This window comes from Python bivittatus, unplaced genomic scaffold (assembly GCF_059951505.1).
Source record: "Python bivittatus isolate LINGU-HERP-01145 unplaced genomic scaffold, Pbiv_v1 ctg000850_np1212, whole genome shotgun sequence".
Classification (NCBI taxonomy): domain Eukaryota; kingdom Metazoa; phylum Chordata; class Lepidosauria; order Squamata; family Pythonidae; genus Python; species Python bivittatus.
The window spans coordinates 65577647-65599993 of NW_028277112.1; the positions used below are offsets into that span (position 1 = coordinate 65577647).

Genomic DNA, 22347 nt, shown 5'->3' on the forward strand with positions numbered 1-22347 from the left:
AACAGAAGAAACATTGCCTTCAAAAATAGGCCAGATCTGGTTGGGGATTGTGGAGAAAAATATTCCACAAAAATTCCTCCAGTGCATCTTATGGGAGAGGCAATTGGGCATTTTAACCGCCCCCCCCCTTCCCAGTCATGTGGCTTACAGCAGAGCTATTTTTAAGGGGTGGGAAGAATCCCAGAAACCATGCTCTGCATGATTTCCCCACTTTGTTCATGCTTCCTATCGGCATACATCCATGCACATCTGAGGCACTCTGTAATATAATTCTTTTCATTCTGTTCCAAGAAGCTTCCACATCTTTTTGCAGGACTTTGTGTAGAAATGAGAGACAAAAAATAAAACACATTCAGATGTTAGTCACTGGTGATTTTCATTTGGCGTTGCAGAGAATTGGCTACAGTAATCATGCTGAAGGAAAGATGGTGTACGTACGTTTTTCTCTGATTATCCAGGAAAGAAAACGGTAAGAGGCGTTGCTGTCTGGTTGCATGAAATATACAATGTAATAAAATCTGCCCAGCAGTTTGAGCTGCATCATTCCCAGAAGAGCATAACCTTTTGACATAAAGAATGTCTTAAGTCTACCTTCAAGAACAATTAAAATATAGTGGCATAAAAGCTCTGTGATATTTAGATAAAGTTGATCAAAATGCTTAGCTAGCTTAAAACTATCCTGTTGGTTCTTTAACTCAGTGTATTTTATGGGCCTGCTCAGTTTATGGGCCTGCTCATAGCTCAATGTGAGCAGTGCCTCTTGAAAAAACCAGTAGCCTTAGTTATCTTCTTTTTATTTCAGCCTCACGGTATCCTTTAGGAAAAATTCACATCTGTTTGTTTATTATTAGCAGCCTCACAAAACCTCTCCAGTTTCCAAACAATGCTTCATGGGGTGATTAATAGCTTGGCTATAAAATAATGAGTATAGAAGGGAATATCCTGCACAATAGGGCACATCCTATCACAACAGATAAGTAATTAATTTAATTTAAAACTGCCATTAAAAATAACACAGATAATAAAAACAACAGTCTGTGTAGCATTCCAGAAAGTTCGATGAAATGGAATTACGCTTATTTTTTCAGAAATACAGGTAGTCCTTGACTTAGATCATTTGTTCAGTGACCATTCAAAGTTACGGCAGCGGTGAACGAAGGGACTTATGACCCATGCTGGAAGTTACAGCCACTGTAGCACCTCCGCGGTCACGTGATCAAAATTCAGGTGCTCGGCAGCCTGCATGCACTTACGATTGAAGGGGTGCTTCAACTCCCACCACCCGCCTATCTCCCCATCTATGCCCTTTTGGCCCCTTGCCATCCTGCGCTCCGCTGCCCCAGCTGACCTTCACTGTCTTCTTGCTCCCACTGCTGATGAGGCATGCCCAGCCTGGCAGCTGGGCTGGGCTGGGCTGGGCTGGGCTGGGCTGGGGCTGGGCTTGGCACTGCACATTTTTTTTAAAAAAGCAAAAAACAGCCCCAGAGCCACGGCATGCCAAAAAGCCCCTTTGCGACACGCTCCTGGATCGGGCTGAGGCTGGCTTCGTGCTGTAGGGGAAAAAAGTAAAAAACAGCCCCAAAGCCACAGTGCATCAAAAATCCCCTTTGCGCCACACTCCTGGCCAGGCTGGGGCTGGCTTCACACTGCGACAAAAACAGAAGTAAAAAGCATCCCCTGAGGTGTGGTGCAAAGGGGGGTTGGGGCAACTGCAGTTGGGGCTGGGCTGGGGCAGCTGCGGCTTCCCAGGGCATGTCAAGCAGTCCCAGAACCTCCCAGTTCTGGGGCTGCTTGCTGCCCCACAAGGCAGGGTGCAGGGTGGCCGAAAGGGCAGAGGTGGGGGGGGGAGATAGGCGGGGGTGAGTTGGAACAGTCCCTTCCCTTAGGCTCAGGGCTTAGAGGGACCAAGCCCGAAGTGGCTTGGATTGGGGCAGGTCCTCAGCTAACGACCCATGATTCTCGGTTAACGACAGCAATCTGGACTGCCAGGGTTGCTGTCACTAAGCGATGCAATCATGTGATGTCTCACTTTACAACTGCATCACTTAGCAATGGAAATTGCAGTCCCAATCGTGGTCATAAATCGAGGACTACCTGTAACAAATACTAACGAGGCCAGGAAAATTCCTTTTTTTTTTTTCCTTTTGGAAGGCTGTTCCAGTTTGGATAAAACACACACTAGAGGAACTGAATCTATGATGTGTAGACATCTGCGTTTTGAGCGTAAGTTTTATTACTTCTCTAGCCTTGTACATTTTGATGGTGTTATTTTTTCATTTGGATCAAATGATTCCTATGCCGGGCTTCCCAACCTGGTTCCTTCCAGAGGAGTTGGTCAAAAGCCATCCTTCCTGGGATTGCAGGGAGTTGTACTTCAATGCATATGAAGAACACTAGACTGAGGAAGAATGCCTGTGTGTTTGCCAAGAAGGAAATCACAATTTCACTTTTACTTGTCAAGGCCACAGTGACCCACGGCTGCCTTTTGTTGTATTTGTACCTTTGCTTACAGGAAATACACGCTTTATTACAGTGGCATTTCGTCTATATGGTACTTGATAGAGTAACAGTGTAAATGTATAGTTGTCAGGTTAAAAATTGGAGAGGAAAAGAAAGGGCAAGTCACTAAGTATGGCAGAGGCAAGGTAAGATCCAATGCACCATTAATTAAATCTTAGAGATTGGGAGAATTCCTTTCCTTTTGGAATGAGGATATCTCTTGAAAAAGGAGATGAATCTCTGTCCCCTCTTATAACTATTGCAGAATTTCTCCCTCTTGGTCATGCAGTAGAGAAATGCATTCTAAAAGAGTTACAGTAATGTCCTTTTTTAAACTTACCGCGGAAGGAAGGGTATATTCTATGACGACCCATAATTGCAGCCCTCATGATTAGCACCTCAGTTCATTATCTTTTTTTATTTTTGTAAATACTTTTTACTAAAGAGTTTTACAATGCTAAAAGTTAATACAAACTGAAATCAGAAAAAAAAGAAAGAAAAGAACAGATAAAAAGAAATACAAAGTGCAAAAAAGAAAAAGAGAAAAGAAGAGAGATAGAAAAAAAAAATTTAAAGTAACTCCTGATCTTCCTTGCAACAAGTACAGGCAAATTAATAGTTCCCCACCCCCATGAGATTACATGTATGGTTCACTTCTTCCCATAGCCCCCCCATCTTTTCACAATCCAAGAATCGTTAGCATCTCAGTTCATTAACAAAATAACTTGAATCTTTGTATGTAGAATAAGATGGCTGTTTTGAAAATACATTAAGTTTATATCATAAAATATGAGGGAAATTGATATTTTAATTATATATATAATTGCAGCCCTAATCTGGGCTGCACCAATTAAAATGACCACTGGATGGCAGCAAAGAGTTACTTTTCTATATCCTGTTGTTGCCATCTCGTGGCCATGTGGAATTTTGCAACCAAAAACCAGTAGCCATATTTTAATCAGGAATGTATTTTTGGTGCCTAATTGTTGTTTTTTTTTAAGCATCTATTTGCAGACATAAGTGCCTATTAAAATTACTTTGCATTTTTACAATTATTGGTACATTACTTTTAAAGTGGGTTGGCCCTTTATGTGCTTATATTTAAGATGCAAATTTTTGCATGAGGATTCCATCTTGGATTTTTGAACCAAAGATGGAAAATGTCAGTCATTTCTAGCCAAATGGTTACCCTAGTTCAATTAAAAAAAAAAAAAAATTCACCATGTATGTATGACCATGTTAATCCTTTAAAAATATCTATTAGAACTGCAGTATAGAATCTAAATCTCACACACTGAATAATTTTTCCTAATTAATACTGTATCTATTGATGTAGCTCTTCTACATTGAACATCGTGCAGTAACACGACCCCAAGAATGACCCAAGAACTAATTTCATCCCTGAACACAGGTAGACCATAAGCACTCTGACGTATCTGTTGCAATACAGATTGAACATCATGGGTTTCCCCCTCAGATTTCAAATTTGAATGGCTTGTTTTGAACATCAAGGCCCAGCTGTGTAAACATAGATGAATGACCATACTGACAAATTATTTTGTGATGAAGGAAGATAAAAACAATTTGGAATCTGGGCAGTTAGCAAGAGATTCAGCACTCTGTTACAGATAAAGATTGAGAAAGCTTTTTGCCGCAGGCAAAAGCTGAGAAATTCTATTACGAATAAAGAGCTGAAAGGGTGTGTTTGGCAGACTTCTGTTCAACTAACCTTCACCCTAACTCTTGCTCAGCACTTCCTTCTTTATGCATCTATAACTAGCTATTCCCTTTGTATGAAATGGGGGGGGGGTGATGCCATAATACAAGAAGATACAGCGTTCTTCCAGGGATGGGCACCATTTTTATTTCCAGTAGGGAAGCTGTTGTGAAGATTGTTCCAATAGGGAAGCTGCTGTAAAATATATCTAAATGGCAAAAATGCAGGAATTACTATTGTTCAGAATCAGATGTATGTTGGTTTGGATATATGCAGTCTGTTGCAGTGCAGGACTTGCCAGAAATGTCACATTCAGTTCAGCCAAAGTACGAAACTCAATCCTCCATTTCGTTAACTCTCTGTGAAAGACCCAAAATATTTTGGAGCTTGCACAGAGCTTATTAGGAACTACAGCCTTTGGACTGAACTGAACTCTCAACTGAAATGTGCCAAATGGTCTCCTGTTCTCCTTTGAAAACACACAACTTTTTCAAAAGACCACGGATTCTCTTTGCATTTATGTTCCAATGCTTAGTGCCCCTCCATCTCAAGAAAAAAAATATAAATAAATGTTGGGCGTTATCTCTATAGTTACATGTACTTCAACAGTCAGCTAAAATCCTCTCTGAAGCTTGCTGCTTTCTAGACTTGACAAAGCGGCAATTTGCATTGGATAATTATTTTCTATTAAGTGATAACAATCCTGTTCCATATGGAAATAATCTTGTCCAGAGGCCAAACAGTTTATCCAGAATAGGAAACAAGTATTCATATGTGTGAAACAGTGAAACATTTGTGTTGCTATTTGCTGTTCAAGGAATATTGGAGGCACGAGGAAATGATGCGATTGTTGAGAAGGGGCGAGCATTGAGGATCCATCATAATCCAACAGATCTCAATCTGCCTTTTTGTTTTAAGCATCTAAGGGCTAATCAGAGAGACCCAGGTTTGTTTATGAAGCTCTCTCATTTTCTTTCAGATTAACCTATCTTTGGCAATTAAGGTGAGGTGAGAACATATATGCTATCCTGACTTTGATGGAAAGGCAAGATAGAAATGGTGGTAGGATGAAACATCTCAGTAAGGTAATGCAAGCACTTTGCATTGGTTACTTACATTTCTAGTTTATAATCAGAGTCTCTCATGTCCCTTTAAAAACATTATGCTCAACCACTGGAAAGGCTAATTTTGCTTAATTTTAAATGAACTGTCACATGCAAAAGAAATTATCTGCCGTATGCAAGAGAATAAGTAATGTTAATGGCTCCACCAATTCATTATTTCATTCAGCAGCTTTTGTGTTGGAAATGCATTCATTAACATTAAATCCCACTTGTGAGGATTTAAATCATCACATGCCCTCTTTTCAGCACCAGGAAGAGAAAGCTGTGTGTGTGTTCACATGGGCTGCCCTGAGACCTACCACCTGGCCTTGCATTCAGCCCTTGGAGCCACAAACAAATCTGAAGGCAAGAGTCCCTTGTAAGGCAAACCACAAAAAAACTGGTGGGCAACGGATGGAGAAGGACATCGTGCATGTGGGGATATTCCATTTCATGAGATTCAGAGTCTAAAAAAGTTAAAGGAACATTATCTGACCTAACCATCCAGCAGATGACCAGAGTCTCCCAAAACCTGGGAAGAACAAAAGTTGAGTAAGTAACCAATCAGAAAAATGGAATTCCCCTCTCAATGGGCAGTCTCTATTTTGTCATTTTTGGAGGATTATGGTTTTTCCTGATGCTGGCTAAAAACCAGTTAAAGACAAAGCCCCAGCTAACAGCAACTGGGCTGACATTCAGTGAATTTGGAAAGCAAAACTGAGATCTGGGCTGTGTCAAGTTGTTCTGGTATGTGTCTCTGTCTCAGTGAGATCCTGGGCTGAGTGGGTAGGTACAGTCTCTGAGCTGAGAGGGACTGAGATCAACTTCTTCAAAAAGCAGTTGCTCATTCCTTCTTCCTTCTCTTTTTCTTTTCAGCTGTCTTGTAGGTCTCTCATCTTGCTATTTATAACAAAGATTTAGAATTCTTCATGGACCAGCACTGCTCACCCACCAATCCCTTCCCCTCTGCCAGGTCAGGCTACTGAAGAAAGGGGAATGCCACTTGCCTCCTCGTTGGTAAATTATTGGCTGATAGGATTTCTATGGAGGAAAGTGGCTGGTTGGCTGCTCCAGGAGTTCCATGGAGAATATAGCAAGGTTGTGGGAGGAGGATTTGGAAACTCCTCATGGGAACCAGCAGGAGCTTAAGCTACTACATCTTGTGTGTTGACCCCATTACAAAGGCTGTGTAAGTAGGTTCAAATAATGGCACTTAAAAAGCAAACCTTTTTCCTTGGAGGGATTGGTCCCCTTTTTGGTCAAACCAGTAATACAGCTTTTTCCAATCTAATGTCCCCTAGATACACTGGAGTAGAAGTCATGTATCAGTCACTGTGGTTAATGACCTCAACCTCCTGCCAGGTGAGAAGCTGAAGACGGGGCAGCCGGGTGCCCTTCTTTGACTGAAGACAGTCCTCCATCTGATTGTTCATCTAGACCAGAGATAAAGAAAAGAGAGTGGAAGCCCATCTGCAGGAAACCTTTTTGGGCAAGCCATGCTTCCTACTATGGGGAGATGTAGTTTACTGTATTTCTGTGTAAATATTATGATGCAAAATTTGCACAGGTTCCAGCAGACATAAGCACATGTAAATGTGTGGCTTTTTGGTGGGGTGGATGTGATGATTAAATGGCCACTCCATCTGGGCAATGTGTTTGTGACACATGAGAAGTGTTGTAAAATGAATATAGATACCTGTCAAGAAAGCATTTGCACATTATCAACTACGTTACCATGGTGGTGGTCCTCCAAAACCTTACCTAACTCTTTCTTGTTCCTTATTCAGCAAGTAAGGGCATGCTGAACTGGAACACTGCATGCTTGAGAGTAAGCACTGTGTGGTGGGGCTACTTGCAGTGAGCAAAAGTTTTGTGGGTATTTGGTACTGCTTTGGGAATTCCAGAACCAGTCATTACCCTGACTTGCTTACCTGCTTAACTTGTTTAAAAATGTGACCAGATGCCTCAAAGTCATTATCACAGGAGCTTTCCCTGTCATGTAGACACCTGGTCTTTCCTAGAAAGTGAGAGGTGAAGTCAGAGGGCTTAAAAGGAAACACAAGATAGTCAGATGGCGTGTGGAGCGCGGGGTAGCAAAGCTGTTGGAAGAATTGCTGTTTGTTGGAAGAAGAGGAAGAAGCTGCTGCATGTCTCTTTATGAGACGGAAAAATTCAGAGCTTAAAAGGGAGAATCCAAGACTTCCTGAGGCACAGCAGTTCAGTAAATTGGCAGCTCTGATCCAAATATCCCAAAGAGAAAGAGGCGAGCGTGGCTGTGAACAGCAGAGGAGAGAACAACTGGCAAGTCTGTCTCTGTCGGCCTTTGCTGAGTTGGATGCTGGTGGAGATGGAGGTGGGGTGAGGAAGCAAACAGTCCCAAAGCTTTTCAGCTAACTGAAAGTTAAACTTTTTCACACAAGGTGGGAAAGCAAGCAAGCAAGATCAGCACCTAGATAAAGATCTCTTAGCCACCACTAGAATGACAGGAAATGCTCATGATAAAAAAGAAGACTGTGGAAATCAGTGGAAGAGGAAGAAAACATTTTGAAGACATTCAGATTCCCTAAAGTAACAGAAGAGCAATCAGAAAAGAGAAGGATTTTTGTAATATAGATGTAAAATGAAGAATAACTCATCCAATATGGAACAATGTTAAGACACCCCCTTTAGTCTGTAAATAGTTTAGTTTGCTAATAAAGGTGGTAGCTTCTTCAGAATGACTTGGGGGTTTGCCATCACCAAATCTGAGGCAAATTTGGAATGGCTGGCAAAAAAGAAAGAGAAATCACTTTAGAAAACGCTACGGGATTCTAATCCAGTCTGCTGCTAAGGAAAGAAGCCCTGGAATATCTTACTAATTGGGAAAGTGCAGAGCTCGAACACCTGGTCGTACACGAATCGCAGCATGGAGGTTATTTTAACTGACTTGACAGTTTATACGCATGGAGAGTTTTTTGCAAGATGCTGCATATGTTTCCTGTATTGTGGATTTTTGTGGCACAAGGGCAGTTACCTCTATCTCCCCATTATGTGTACATGTGGCAAATTTCCAGTTTCCTTTTTTTTTTAATAGAATTTTTTACAATTGCAACAATAAAAATGAATACAAACTAAAAAAAAATAAAAGAATAAAAAATAGAAGGTGAAGGGAAAAAAATAGAAAGAAGAAAAGAAAAAAAGAATATAGAAAAGAAAAAGAAAAGAAATATATAAAGAAATGACTTCCCCCTTCATCACAAGTATAAACAATTTTAGTAACTTATCACCTTCCCCTAAAATGCAACATATGATCTCTTCTTCCCATATCCCATCTCTTATCTATAAACAAATCTTTAAAGCCTCGTCATTTCAGTCCTGATGTCAGCAAAAGTCCAGAAATAATAACATATCTATTTTAAATGATCAAATAAATCAACTTTATATTCTTCTTTTTACTTTTAACAGTTTTTATCTTTAGTCCCTTCAAATAATGTCCTAGAACTTGATTGCTATTCATTTTTTCTTTGTCCCTTCTCGCAAAATTCTTCAGAGTTTTAACAAGCCTCTTTTGTAAATCCAATATAGGAAAATTATCCAGGTCACTCTCTTGATCTGTTCTTTGTATATCCCTTTTAATTGTTAAGACATCAGCCAGTTTCTTTTGTATGTCCAGTGTAGCATCTTTTCCATGTCATTCTTGTAGCCTGTCATATTTAAATCTACTTTCAGATCAGTCTCAATCTTGTTGGGTAAAACTTGTTCCTCTTCCATAACATCTTTGAAACACAGCCGATCTATAAAGGCAGACACTCTTAAAATTAACTTCTGGATCCATTGTTCAAAAATATCCTTCAATGTGTCCAGTGTTAAAATATTTTGCTTCATTCTGTATTTGTAAGTCAGATTTAAATGTTCTTCTCCTTTAATTGTAATCTTTAGTTCCTTCTAGTGTCCAACCTTCAAAGTCCCATCCTCTCATGTTTTTTTAAAAAAGAAAGCATTTTCCCATGGGAAGGTTTCCTATAATTAATTCCAAAATCTTATTTCAAATCCATCTGGACCCTTAGTCCATTTGATTTCCAAAATCAAAGTTCTAATAACCCTTTTGCTGTTTATTCCAAAAAAAATTTTTTTAAGTCCTTAAACTTGCATTTAAAACTTCTTTCGCTAAAGATTGATGGAAACTCATCTGATGTTTTCAGACTTGTTGATCCAAAGGTTCGTAATAGCTGAAAAGCAGTTAACAAGGAATTTCCAAAAGTGATTAGAAAAGGAAGTATGCGAACTTAGTGTCCTTTCAAAGGTGCTGACAGTGATTTGAGCAAGATGGCTATTCCCTCATCTCCTAGAGCTCTAAACCCACTGCAGATTGCTGTCTTGTGGTCTCCCCATGAGAAGCCACCGTCTGGAGCACTTGTGGGTGATTTCAAGTCCTCTCCTTGTTCGGAGAGGAATTACAAAGAACCAGTCTACTCACCGGCTCTTCATTCCGCCACAGTTGCCGGCACCACTTCAGTTTACCATTTCTTCTCTGGAAGTCCTATAAATTTCCAGTTTCCTGCATGCAACATGGCAGCCATGTTTCTGGTGAGGCAAAACCTCTATTGCCAGGTGTATGTTCTGTTCCCTAGCCAGATCTGTCTCAGAAGAATTACTGCTTTCTCACAAATAATTATTATGCATTAAAATGTATGATACATATTTAAATATGTATTTGGTAGCTCAAGCAAATACTTAGGTGAATATGCATGTTACAAAAATACATATTTAACTAATATATAATTAATTGGGTAAAACTACTTATTACTTAGGGGAGTACTTCATCCTCAAAAGTGTTTTAATTATGGGGGTTAGAAAGAGAGAGATGGGAGTAATAAGGATTTTTAAAACAATATCAAAATATTTCAATTATAAATTATCAGAGTTGATATATTTATAATTGAAATCTTTTGATACTGTTTTAAAATCCTTACTACTCTCATCTCTCTCCCTCTCTGTCTCTCTCTCTCCCCCCCCCCCATTTTTATGTCATCTTTGAGGAATTCCAGAACATTCCGGACATAGCATCTAATTCCATACTATTTGTTTCAAATGACCAGACTCTGGCCTTCCAAAGAGAGAGCTTGTTCTTGGTTGGTGGTACCAGGTCAGTTTCCTATAACTAGTGGTGGAATCTTACATGGCACTTTGCCTGCCAATTTTTTTTTTTTTTTTTTTTGAGTAGGTAATGTACAATTAATGTGCAATTCTACTTCGGACACATTATGCAGATACCCAGCTCTCTGGATAAGGCTCTAATGCTGGGAAAGATGGACGGAAAAAGAAGAAGGGGATGACCAGCAGCAAGATGGATGAATTCAGTTACAGTAACCATGAGTGTACCTTTGGAAGAGCTGAAGGACCAGGTTAGGGGCCGATCATCATGGAGAAAACTCTATCTGGTTGCTAAGAGTCAAGAACAACTTGATGGCATGAAATCAATCAATCAATCCAAAAATGTACAAGTGGGCTTATAAACTCCAAAATGGCCAAGAGTACATCAATTCCCCAAAGCAGAAACAGCAACCTGGGAATATGAAGATACCAGAAGGAACTCTTTTGCTTTGGTCAGATTTAAAACCACTATTCTTTGTTTTCATTCTCTTTGGCCCATTTATCATTTGCCCTTTGGGCATTCCTTTGTTTCCATGATAAGTTGTGCTGGAGGTTGAGGGACTGGAAGAAAACCAGTGAATAGTGCTCCAGGCAGACTAAGTGCATGTGACTGGTCATCATACAGCATACATGCAGGGATGGCAGAGAAGAATGGTGTACCTTTGGGATCTGGAACCCATGGGATGAGAACAGCTTGTGATGGATCTGGACAGCAATGACTCAGAAATGATTTTCATGCTGGGTTACGTTAACCACAAATTCAAGAGTTGAGCTAAAAAATCACTCAGATGAATACTGGAAGGACAAATAGAAATATATAAACTAAACTAAGCAGATTGCAGAGTGTTATATAGTTTTATCTTAGTCAAAGTATCAACTTGCTATCTATTTAAATGGGTTTATTAATAAGTGGATAGCATTCTCGGTAGCTACATTACTACAAAGAGCTGCTAACCATAGAAAACCAATGAGCTAATGGCAAGAAAATCCTTCTATACCTCTTAGAAAATATTTCCAACATTTCAAAAAGTGAATGTCCACATCTTGCCTGAAACTGGAAATTGAAGCCATATTTATAGATCATTCAGGAAATTGTGCAGACCAGAGACTCAGATATAAACACTTGGGGTTGAGCTCCTGCATGACCAGGAAGTTCTTACTCTATTGCATTCTGGCCATGCAGGATCAGGCTAAAGACCAATCTTGCCTGCTGTCTGTTTCCACAGTGGCTGTTGGATGACCCAGGGAAGTCCATAAATAGGTCATATGAGTAATGGATCCTGCTTTTGCTTCTAAGAAACTGCTCTTCTGAAGTACACCACCTGTGCTACTGATTGTAATATATACCCATCCTGAAGACACATTACTGAGGACTGTATTCTCTATGAAGATGTAGAATGCATTAGAATTAGAATTGCCTGGCCTTGCCACAGCTCAAACCCAAGTGTTTATAGCTGAGTCTTTGGCCTGTACAGTCTCCTGAATAATTTTTCTGCTGCAACTCTGCATCCAGCACAGTTGAATGATTCAGTCACATCAAGCAGGCAAATTATCCAGGTATGTCGTATGCTGATGCAATAGCATGTCTGGCTGCTAGCTACAAAAGGTCTGAATCCAGGGAATGACAGTCACGTCCATAGTTTATTCTTGTGAGCCTCCAGAGGCATTTGGCTAGACATTGTTGGACACATAATGTTGAATAGATGGGCATTTGGGTAAATACCCCACTCACAGTTTTTCTGTTCCTTAAGGGAGACTTAGGTCCCAAACAGTGATTTATGTAGCCTCATCAATAATATACAGCCTCTTCAATAAAATGATGAAATCTCACATAAAATGATAACATGCTTGCAAAATTCAGAGTGGCAGCACAACTACATCATTAAAAGACTGGATCCAAAGACTGGCATTGTTTAGACTTGCATCCCAGTGAGGGGCCACTGCTAATCCTGGAGTGACCAGGTTTAGCTGTGCATCCTCCTTGAAGGCATAGCCAGTTACTCTGCACTTCCAGAACAAGCACGGGGAAAAATAAAGGAGACGAAACAGCATCCCTCACTAATGTTGCTCTCCATCTAGGTGGCTTTGCAGAATGGGCCCAGAGGGAGAAGGCAAACGAATGCCCATCATGACAATGACAAGGAGAAAATGCACCATCAGAGACAGAGGAGAGAGAGAGACAGAGAGTTCATTGGGGGGAGGTTTCCACCCAAAAACCTTGAAGCAGAATTGATTGAAGGCACCATTAAATGTTTTATCGTTTCACCAAGGACACTGCAGACAAATTTGATGCTAAATTGCTCACTGATTATAACAAGCATATCCTACTGGAAGCCTCTACATCGTGCCATTGGGATGTCGACACTCCACACATCTCTTGTACAAGAGCCACTTGTTCAGTTTGCAATGGATTGTTCTCATTGCTGACAATCAATTTGATTGATTTTCCTTATAGAATCCGGTTTTGACTGCGGTCAGAGTGTACTGCACTGGTTAGGGACACCTTGGCTAGAGATACCTAGCAACCAACAGTAGCTATGGTGGGTGATAACATCAGATCCCCTGCAGGAATTAAACCCTAACATCACTTTATAATTATTTAGCCTCCAACACGATGGGCAGAAAATGGGAGCATTCTTCGAAACAAGGGACAGCAGTCAGTAGGAACCTGCGTCCTCTCCAAAACTGTTGGAGACATAGAGGACACTACTCTGGCAGTGGGGCCAAGGAAGAAGGTTGGTTGTGGTGGCGGAAAAATGAGCCCAAAAGGAAGGAAGGAACTGCCAGCTGCAATGCCAAGTGGGAAATGATCAAGCCAGGCCATGAACGGCAGCACAAGCGATCAGAGTTGTGAAACACGTTGCTCTCTTTTCAAGGGAGCTGCTCTTCAGCTCCGGCTGAGAAGCACTGAACGAGTGAGAAGCAGGCAGAAGCTGCTGCACACATACAGACCACAACACACACTTTGGCAGGCACAGCGCTAGTTCATTCAGACTCCTCCTGCAAGATAACTGGCAACCCCAAATTGCATCTCAAATAGTTCTGAGTGCAGTCCAGACCACTAATACCTGCTACAACTGTTTCTAAAAATTAAAAAGCTTTATTTTTTTTTTTAAAGGCTAAAAGAAAAGAGTTTAATCATTTTAGGGGACTATACCTTAAGGGTATCATTTCAGAAATACAGGCAGAGATTAGAGGGGATTTGTGAGACGGTGTTTATTCCCAATTTAGGTACTTTCCATAAATTAATTATAGAAGCAAGCCAAAAACAAGGAAGAAATACACTGGGAAATTCTCAGTGTGCTAGTCATTTTCATACACTAATATTCATGCCATCTGCCTTGGGGGGGGGGGGGGGTCTCTCTTTTCTCAGAATACACCATTGTTAATTCCAGGTTGTTTTCTTCGGTGGATTTGATCTTTCAACCTTTGTCATTATATGGCAGGTAGACATCCCACATTATGGCCAGTTTATTAAATGTACAAATGGTTTGTTCAAATGACACCATTACATGACAAACCATTTTTCAGTGAAGTTCCTCATAGAGATGTTTCCTTACTTAGAAAAGTATAATCAGAAGATTATATCAGCCTTCCAAAGGTCAGCTTTTTTTCCCTGAAGAGCAGAGTTCTGGTCTCCTAGGCCTGGATCAGATATACTGTAACATTAAACCAATTTTTCTCAAGTCTAACACTACAACTGCTATCACCTTGGTTAGATAAAATTATTGTTTATTGAAAAAAAACCCCACAAGATCATATACAACAGTTTGATCCTATTTCAATAAAGTATAAAATAACAATAATTTCAGTTGTAACAATAAACAATGGTACATTGCAGCCAAAAGTATATTATTCTATTCTCTTCCTCAAAGCCATCTTGAAGAGCAAAGGAGGAAGTTCCTGAATCCGAGTTATCTTCATGCCTTCTCTTTCCTAGAACAGACTGGTTGGACTACAATTCCCATTATCCTCAATCATATAAGATCTGGTTTCCACTCATGAAACTGTAGTCAAAAAGTATCATGCTACTGTTAAGATGCTTGTTAGAAATTTAGACTTACATACTTCATGATGATTTAAATCTTTATATATACACAGTTGAGAGCCATAAAGTAGTTGAACTGAAATATCTTTAGAACTGAGGGAAAATAATGAGAGTGAATAATTTGTGAAATAATTTAAGGGTGGCTGATACTGAATCTTCCAAGAAGTGCATCATATTGCAGTTGCCCCTTCTAGGAGTTTGTGAGTACAAGAACAATTCCACAGCATTTGAAGGTTTTTAAGGTGTTCTGCTAAGCAGCCCATCCATTAATCAATTGTCAGGTTTTGGACTTTTACCAAATACTGTTGGTTTATTGTTGTTGGCATTTTTTTTTAATGACAATCTGTAATCCTCCTTCTAAATAATGAGAGAGAAGGGTTTTTCAGGCTCTTCTCAAACATATTGGTAGGCTGAAAGGCAGTAGCCAAATTTAAATCAGTTACAGACCAAATACTCTGTAGCTCTCTTTTAGGGGGTAACTACTAGTCTTAATTAACATTGTATTATTTAGGGACTAGGACATTTAGAAAAATAAATCTTGCTTCCTAACTTACAAAGTAAGAAAAACAGAAGACTGTACTTTACAATACCTTCAAGTATTTGTTTGCAACTACAGTGGTACCTCGGTTTATGAACTTAATTCGTTCCGTGACTCTGGTCGCACCCCGAATTGGTCGCAACCCAAAGCAAATTTCCCCATAAGGTTCAATGTAATTACCGTTAATCCGTTCTGGCGTGGAGGACAGGGAGGCGGCTATTGCTTGGAGGGAGAGTCCCCCTCCCTACGACCACATGTCAGGGGCGGAAAATGGCCACGGACCACGTGTCAGGGGTGGAAAAATAGCCGCGGACCATGTCACAGGAGGGAAAATGGCCGCGTATCCTGTTCGTACCCCAAGGCGGAGTTCGCAACCCGAAGCAAATTTTTGCGGCCGGAGCTGGTCGTAACCCGAAAAGTTTGTTAACAGAAGCGTTCGTAACCCGAGGTTCTTACAAAGTGCCCATAAACCCATTAGAAGAATTAAATGTTTATATATTTATTATATATTGTTGTGCTTTTGAGTCAGTGTTGACTCCAGGCGACTGCCTGGACTAGTTCCTGCAGTTTTCTTGGCAAGATTTTGGAAGTGGTTTGCCCTTGCCTCCTTCCCAGGGCTGAGAGAGGGGGACTGGCCCAAGGTGGCCCAGCTGGCTTTGTGCCTAAGGTGGGATTAGAAGGTCTCGTCTAGACTAGAAGGTCTCCCAGTTTCTAGTCCAGTGTCTTAACCACTACACCAAACTGGCTCTCATTAAATGTCTAGTTTTGTTAATATCTGCAATAAATGCAGCACTTTTATTACCTCCCCACCCCTTTGTACAGGAAAATTTTAGACAATTGGGCTGAGATAATTTTTGCAGTTTTCCCTATCTAGTATTTATGTTTCCATTTGGTTATCAGCTTGATGTTGGACATTCCCATTCTACAAGTCAACATTCTTGCTTGCTTGCTTGCTTCTGGAGTTGCATCTCCACCACCCTTTCTCATCACTTTGCACATCAATTCAGAAACAGACACCAAACACATATTCTCTCAAGAGTAGCGACTTGGTCACACCATCTGCCACTATCTTGTATGTGATGATGCTTCATATTGAGGTAGTTAATCTTTTCTGAGAGAGTTGAATACTTCCTCCTTTGTCTTCAAACTCTTGGTTGGCTTTGGTTCATCAGGTCCAAAAATCTGTAACAATTTCTGTACCTTTGCAAGTTCCTGGCATGCTTGGACAATCAACAAATACTTTGCTTTTGTGGGTGAAAGGAAAACAACCAGCAGCTTCCAGCTAGCCCAACTGATTTCTCCACCTTCATAAAGAGCAGGTGTCAACCTCTGCATCTATATATATATTCAGCTGATAAGCTGCTTCAAATGCACTGTACTCTTTAGATGCCTCCTCAGCATCTTTTGACTGCAATCTAATCAGTTTTTTGTTAATGCACTCAGTTTTCTGCTTAAGATTTCCACAACTATGGCAAAATCTGTCCTTGTCAATGTAGCTATGCATAGTAGTTTCCCAACTGCCTTTCTGTACTGCTTATTATCTTGTAGAAATTCATCATTTTTATTCTATTTTCAGAAGTTTGTCTCCACTGCTTTTGTTAATCTTATGGCTTTTATCTTCTGCTTCTGATTAAGCAGGTAGCAATCTTTTCCTGTTTGAATGCTATGATGCCACCCTGTTCTTATCTCTTCCTTATTTAGGTGCTTCACTTATCTCTTCCTTATTTAGGTGCTTCACAATCTTATAGCTACCTTCTTTCTCCTGATAACATATAATCATACCTTATCCGTGAATGTCCATCTATCATCCCTGAGTCTTGAGTGGAAGCCTCCTTGAGCATTTGGGTAGAACCCTCTTTCCAATCTCTTGCAGCTTTTTTCAGGCCATAAATGCTCTTTTGAAACTTGCAGATGAGCCTGCCTTCTCCAGATTCTTCCAACCCTGACAGTTGCTGCATATAAATATCTCCTTTGATTTCTCTATGCACCTCAGTAATTTATATGTATCTTCATTGCTGCTGAATTAACTTAATGGATACATTAAAATTGTGAAATATGGAAGCATGTTTCACCACTGGAGCAAAGAGCTGCTAATTAGGCCTTGTAGCACTGAATGTTCTGTATCTTATCTGCTTGATGTTAAAGCTATATTTGCATCCTACATCATTTCTTCTTGCAGGTAATTCCATAAGTATTGATGTATCTTTCTTGAGTAAAGATTCACTTTCTTCCTCTGCAGCATCTTCTCCACTTATGGACATTGCTAGCTAGCATTCTTTCAGTATCTTGCCACATGGAAGACCCTCTGAAAATGTAGAGAGTCTTTTGGGTAGAATGAGCTTTTTTTTTTTTTTGTGCCTCACCTAAAAATCAGTTTTATCCTCCTCTAGTTCAGGATTGCTGGCTGGCTGAAGACTTAGAATTCTTTTCTCTCCTGTCTTGCAGTACTTGAATGCTCAGCCTAGCATTTTCTTTGCATTTGGGAGGAAAGCACATTGAATTTGTGTGGAGGAGCCCACAAAAGACATAGAAGTATCCACAACATCTCAGGAGAGCTTTGAAGCAGCTGCATTGAGCCTTCAAGCAGGTGTAGTTGCTTTGCAGCTTTGAGGAGTGAATCCAGATGAAGACCACGCTTGCAAGCAAAGTGCCTTATTTCCACAGGCATAATAAATACATTGAACAATTATGGTCACCTCATGCTTCAGATTTGATTTGGAAGAGGCATTTCAGAACGTGCAGGAGCCAAAACCAATCAAAGTAGCTACGTCCTTTTCCAGGATCACGTGGCTGCTGTGGGGAGGCTCCCAAAACATCCATGCAACCCTGGCAACAAATGCTTTAGCAAGTAACAACATATACGTAGGTACCACATCTACTCTTCCATTCATTCTAAAGCACCTCTTCCAAAGCAGATCTAAGGCACTGCACAGCCTTCAAAATAATATAGTAATCATACCTTGCTATGATAGACACATTGTCCTATCGTCCTATTGCCTTTGTCAGAGCTTGTTCAGTGCTGACACTGATATAAATCCAGATTGCATTCAGTGATACACACTTGGAGTATGTATCTGTTTCCAGGCAAACAGAAATCGAAGCAATTCCTCATGCTTGAAAAAATGTACCAAAGTCCTTTGTGTTTCTCTTTTCCATAATTCATTCCATTAACTTTGGTTATATGTTTTATTGTAAACTGTGTAGAAACCATAGTAGTTGGCAATACGGCAAGTTTGACTGAGAGAACCACTATTTTTATATTAGCCACCATTTGTTCTACAAAACGATGGTCGATCCAAGCATCCTGGGGAGCATTGGTGGTTACCAAGACCAGCCACCAATATAGTCTATTTTCAATTTATTGGCAACAAACAAAAATTAAATTATGGTGAGGGGGGAACCCTAGAAACCAAAATTAGAAAATAGCTACAAAAAAAATATGAAAGGAATGTGATCTTGGCAAAGTACTGAGTACTTTTTTAGATATGGACACAAATGAAATTTTGCAATGGAAAAACTACCAGAAATGCTGTAGGTATTGCAAGGGAAAAGTTTTTTTCTCTCACTATTAAAATTCATAGCATTGAATAAAAATTCAGGATGGATAAAAGGAAACTAACCTTTGCAAAGTGCATCGTTAACATTGTGGAGTTCATCACCATAAAATGTAGTTAATGGCCTCCATTATAATTGGCTTTAAAAGTATAGTTGGACAAACTTCATAGAAGATGAAAAATTGGATAGCTGGGATTCTTGATACATTGCCTAAAGTGTATGCATTTTTAAAATTATTATTATTATTATTATTATTATTATTATTATTATTATTATTATATTTTTATCCCATCTTTTATATATATATAACTCAAGGTGGCAAACATACCTAATATTCCTGCCTTCTATTTTCCCCACAACAACACACAACAACAATATGCTTCTAAGTCTCCACTGCTGGGGAACATGGACACATCTGGCTTCTGGATGTCCCCTGGATATCTGATGAGCCATTGTGAGTAACAGGATGCTAGGTTAGATATTTCCTTAGTGCAGTCCAGCAACAGTACTTCTCTCAACTCTTCCACAAAAGGAGGTTAAGGATGTAGGCACTCATGTAGAGCTGTCTTATGCTTTGACTCTTGGCTTCTGTGACCCAGGAGGCAGTTGGTTGTTCCAGTAGCAGATGAGATAGGAGAAGAAGGGATGGAGGGAGAGGTTGGAATGTCTTCATGCAGCAGCCACTCCAACGAGATAATCACAAAGATGTCACAATGGAGGATATGCACTTCTGACATAAATCTTCTCCTTGATCGGGAGGAAGATAATCAACTTTTTAAAGCAATTATTAAAAATAAAAGGCTTAAATCTGCATAATCTGACAATGTGCAGAATGGTGGAATAAGTGATGGGTAAGCGATAAAATGGAAATCATATCAGGAAGCTTCAGTCTCGTTAGATAAGCTGATCCCATATATAATATGTGTGATTTGTACAGGGAGTAGGAGGTGCAATACCCAAGTGTCTGAATGTATTAGAGCTGCAGAACATTTCAGACTCTTGATAGACCTGTTGTTAAAACCTTGTGCCCACTTTCCAAAGCTCATCACCAGAGAGTTGTCAAGCATTGGTTGATCTTCTTTGCCATTTCTTTTTCCCCTTAAGAAAGAAGTCATGAGCAAGGAAATTCGATCAGTACTCAGGTTGAAGCCACTATTTTAATGTGCCAGAAATAGACATGTATCACAAAGCTTCTTCCTTTCTTCAACTTTTCAAGAGGAAGCCTAGTGATTTTGGCATTCAAATCTCACAGAAATCTACCAGGGAATATATGAACATTTTGAGTCACCTTTTAAATAACAAAGACTATTTAATTTCAGCCTCTTCATATGGCTTCCCAGACATGGACTTTGTATCTTTCATTTAAATAGTCAGTGCAGTGCAAATCCTGAGTAGAGAAAACTGAATGTTGTGCCCTTGATTAAAATAAATACAATATGGGTAGCCATAAATACAAATGGTTTGGGGAAGTGTAAACAAAAATTCAGGCCACTGTGGCATTGCCTCTAACTGATAACTAACAAAATTTCAGCAGAAATTACTATCTTTGCAATCATCAGGGTTAGCAATAGGCTCCCTCCTTTAAAAGTGAGAAGTGAGAATCTCAGGAATTGGTGCCCAAGTTCCCCCCCCACACACACTTCATAGAATTATGGTTGCAGAAACATTTGGGGAAAAGCTGTTAAATCCTTTGGAAACCCCAACCCGAGTGCCAATTCCCCCTGCAGCAGCTGGTGCTTGACAAGTTTGCCTCATTCTCCAGAATGGTGGGGCTGGCTCATTCCCATTCTTCTGACCCTCCTTAGAGGGAGGTGATTGCCTGGGTGCCCCACACAGGAGAGGCCCCCATCCAAAGGAACTGAGTCCTTTCATGGCAGGAAAGCTAAAGAGTTAAATAAGAATCCTAAGAGTTATTTTAATGTTTTGGGTTTTCCTGCTTACTCCCATTTACTGGATCATTGACTTCAGTGGACAATCAGTAATGGAGATGAATTTTCTTTACATGGGATTCAGCAGAAAAAAGAGAATTTAAGATGATGCTGCCACCCAGATCAGAATGTTACGGCCCTGCCTTCCATTTTTTTCTAAGTCTGCAACCTGGTTCACCCTTACCTGGGAATAAGTCCTATGATGTTCAGTGATAGGTAGTTAAGAGTATCTTGCACACCTATGCAATGTACTCTTCCTCTCTCTCCACCTCTGGCTGTCCTCCTCCACCTCTGGCTGCTGTTGTCCTGCGATGTAAGCAACTCCACCAGGGTCAAACAGTGGAACCTCCTAGGTACCCATTTTTCTATTCATCTGCCTAAATTAGCCTTAAGGGATAGAGATGGGCTGCAGAATTATCAGTACTATTATTCCAGCACCACCCAGAGTCACTTGGTGGAGATGGGTGGCTATAGAAATTGAATGAATGAATGAATGAATGAATGAATGAATGAATGAATGAATGAATGAATGAATGAATGTTAAAGGAAAAAGGATGGAGAGGAAGAAATAGCAGGCTGGGATGAAGTAAAGGTGATTCGATGGTTCAAGCTTTTTCTTTCCTTTAAAAAAAAAATGTTGAAGCCTGCTACTTCTGAAAGGCATCTTAAAAGAATGGTCTGAAGTCACTGTCTGCATCACAGGGCCTTCTAACAGTTGTAAAAAAAAGAAAAAGGGGGGGGTGCATTTCCCCCCTCATTTCCCTTCAAGTGGTTCAACTTTGAGAAGAGAGTAAGATAAAGATGTGTGATGTTCCCTTGGTTGTTTAATGTGTTTGCTATTCTTGTAATTTATCCCCAGGGCAGAAGTCTTCCATTGTACAACAATGCCTGTGGCAAGATATTAATATATAAACCAGCCTTCCCAGAAATGGTGCCCTCCAAATGTATTGCAACTGTAACTCGAGAATTCCTGGTAAGATTTGCTAAAGATCATGTAACCCCGACCATATTTTGTGGCCAATAAGATGGGGACAGGCTGATTTAAGCCTTATGACCAGCAGCCCACCCTGACAGGGACAAATCAAGCAGAATATCAAGAAGTTGGTTGGCAGTCTCTCATGCCCAGGGTGTGGAGATCAGTCAGGAGTCATCAGAAAGGGCTAGCAATATGCAATCCCTGTAAATCTTTTGTGATATCCTTCTTGCCATGCTGTTGAATTTCAGTAATGCACCTATTAAGAAATGAAATCACGTTTTCCCATACTGGCAAATGCAATAGATGCCATAAATATATACGATACTTTTTTCAAAAAGAAAGAAATCACTCAACCCACTCCCCCATAAATTTGGGGAAAAGGAAAGTCCCAGGCAGCTCCACTTTCTCTAACCCCATTTTCCTCAAACTGTTAAGAGCAGCTACTGGCCACCTTACAATGATTCATTCTGGAGTCGGAGGAGCACCCTGACACTCTGGAAGACCTTAATGCTGGAAGAGGAGAATCCTTATATTCTTTCCTGAGCAGGAGGAGAATTCAGTAACCAGCCTGGTCAAGAGGAGCTGATCCAAGATACTAACCTCCTTGAAGATACTAACTGGTCCATCAGCTGTTGTTGCCACTTATCATATGGAGAAATTGTCACAAATTACTGTAACATAATTGTCATCATATCCCTGGCACTGGGTGGTCTACAGCACTCAAGTCCCAAGGCCTAAAATGCCATTTTATACAGGAATTCAAGCTGTAGGATGGAGGTGGCAAATAAAACACCCTCCATTATATACTTCTGCAAAACAATGTGCTTCCCTTCTTAGAAGCATGCCCCAC

General features: G+C 40.2%; 1 protein-coding gene across 1 annotated transcript; it reads left to right on the plus strand.

The window, feature by feature from the left end:
- The first annotated feature begins 216 nt into the window (after positions 1-216).
- Positions 217-22347, plus strand: LOC148213867 (uncharacterized). Its single transcript, XM_088130057.1, has 8 exons — positions 217-469; positions 2152-2223; positions 5196-5301; positions 5587-5871; positions 6196-6508; positions 6621-6681; positions 21381-21494; positions 21933-22347. Exons 5-8 carry the CDS (start codon positions 6447-6449, stop codon positions 22038-22040), a joined length of 345 nt encoding a protein of 114 aa, XP_087986183.1. The 5' UTR covers positions 217-469; positions 2152-2223; positions 5196-5301; positions 5587-5871; positions 6196-6446; the 3' UTR covers positions 22041-22347.

What these genes read in the sequence shown, in the direction of transcription:
- LOC148213867 (XM_088130057.1), top strand. Translation starts at nt 6,447, where the DNA reads ATGGGAACCAGCAGGAGCTTAAGCTACTACATCTTGTGTGTTGACCCC. An exon ending in TGACCTCAACCTCCTGCCAG is followed by an intron (nt 6,682 to 21,380) that starts GTGAGAAGCTGA and finishes ATTTATCCCCAG; the next exon opens with GGCAGAAGTCTTCCATTGTA. An exon ending in CTGTAACTCGAGAATTCCTG is followed by an intron (nt 21,495 to 21,932) that starts GTAAGATTTGCT and finishes CAAACTGTTAAG; the next exon opens with AGCAGCTACTGGCCACCTTA.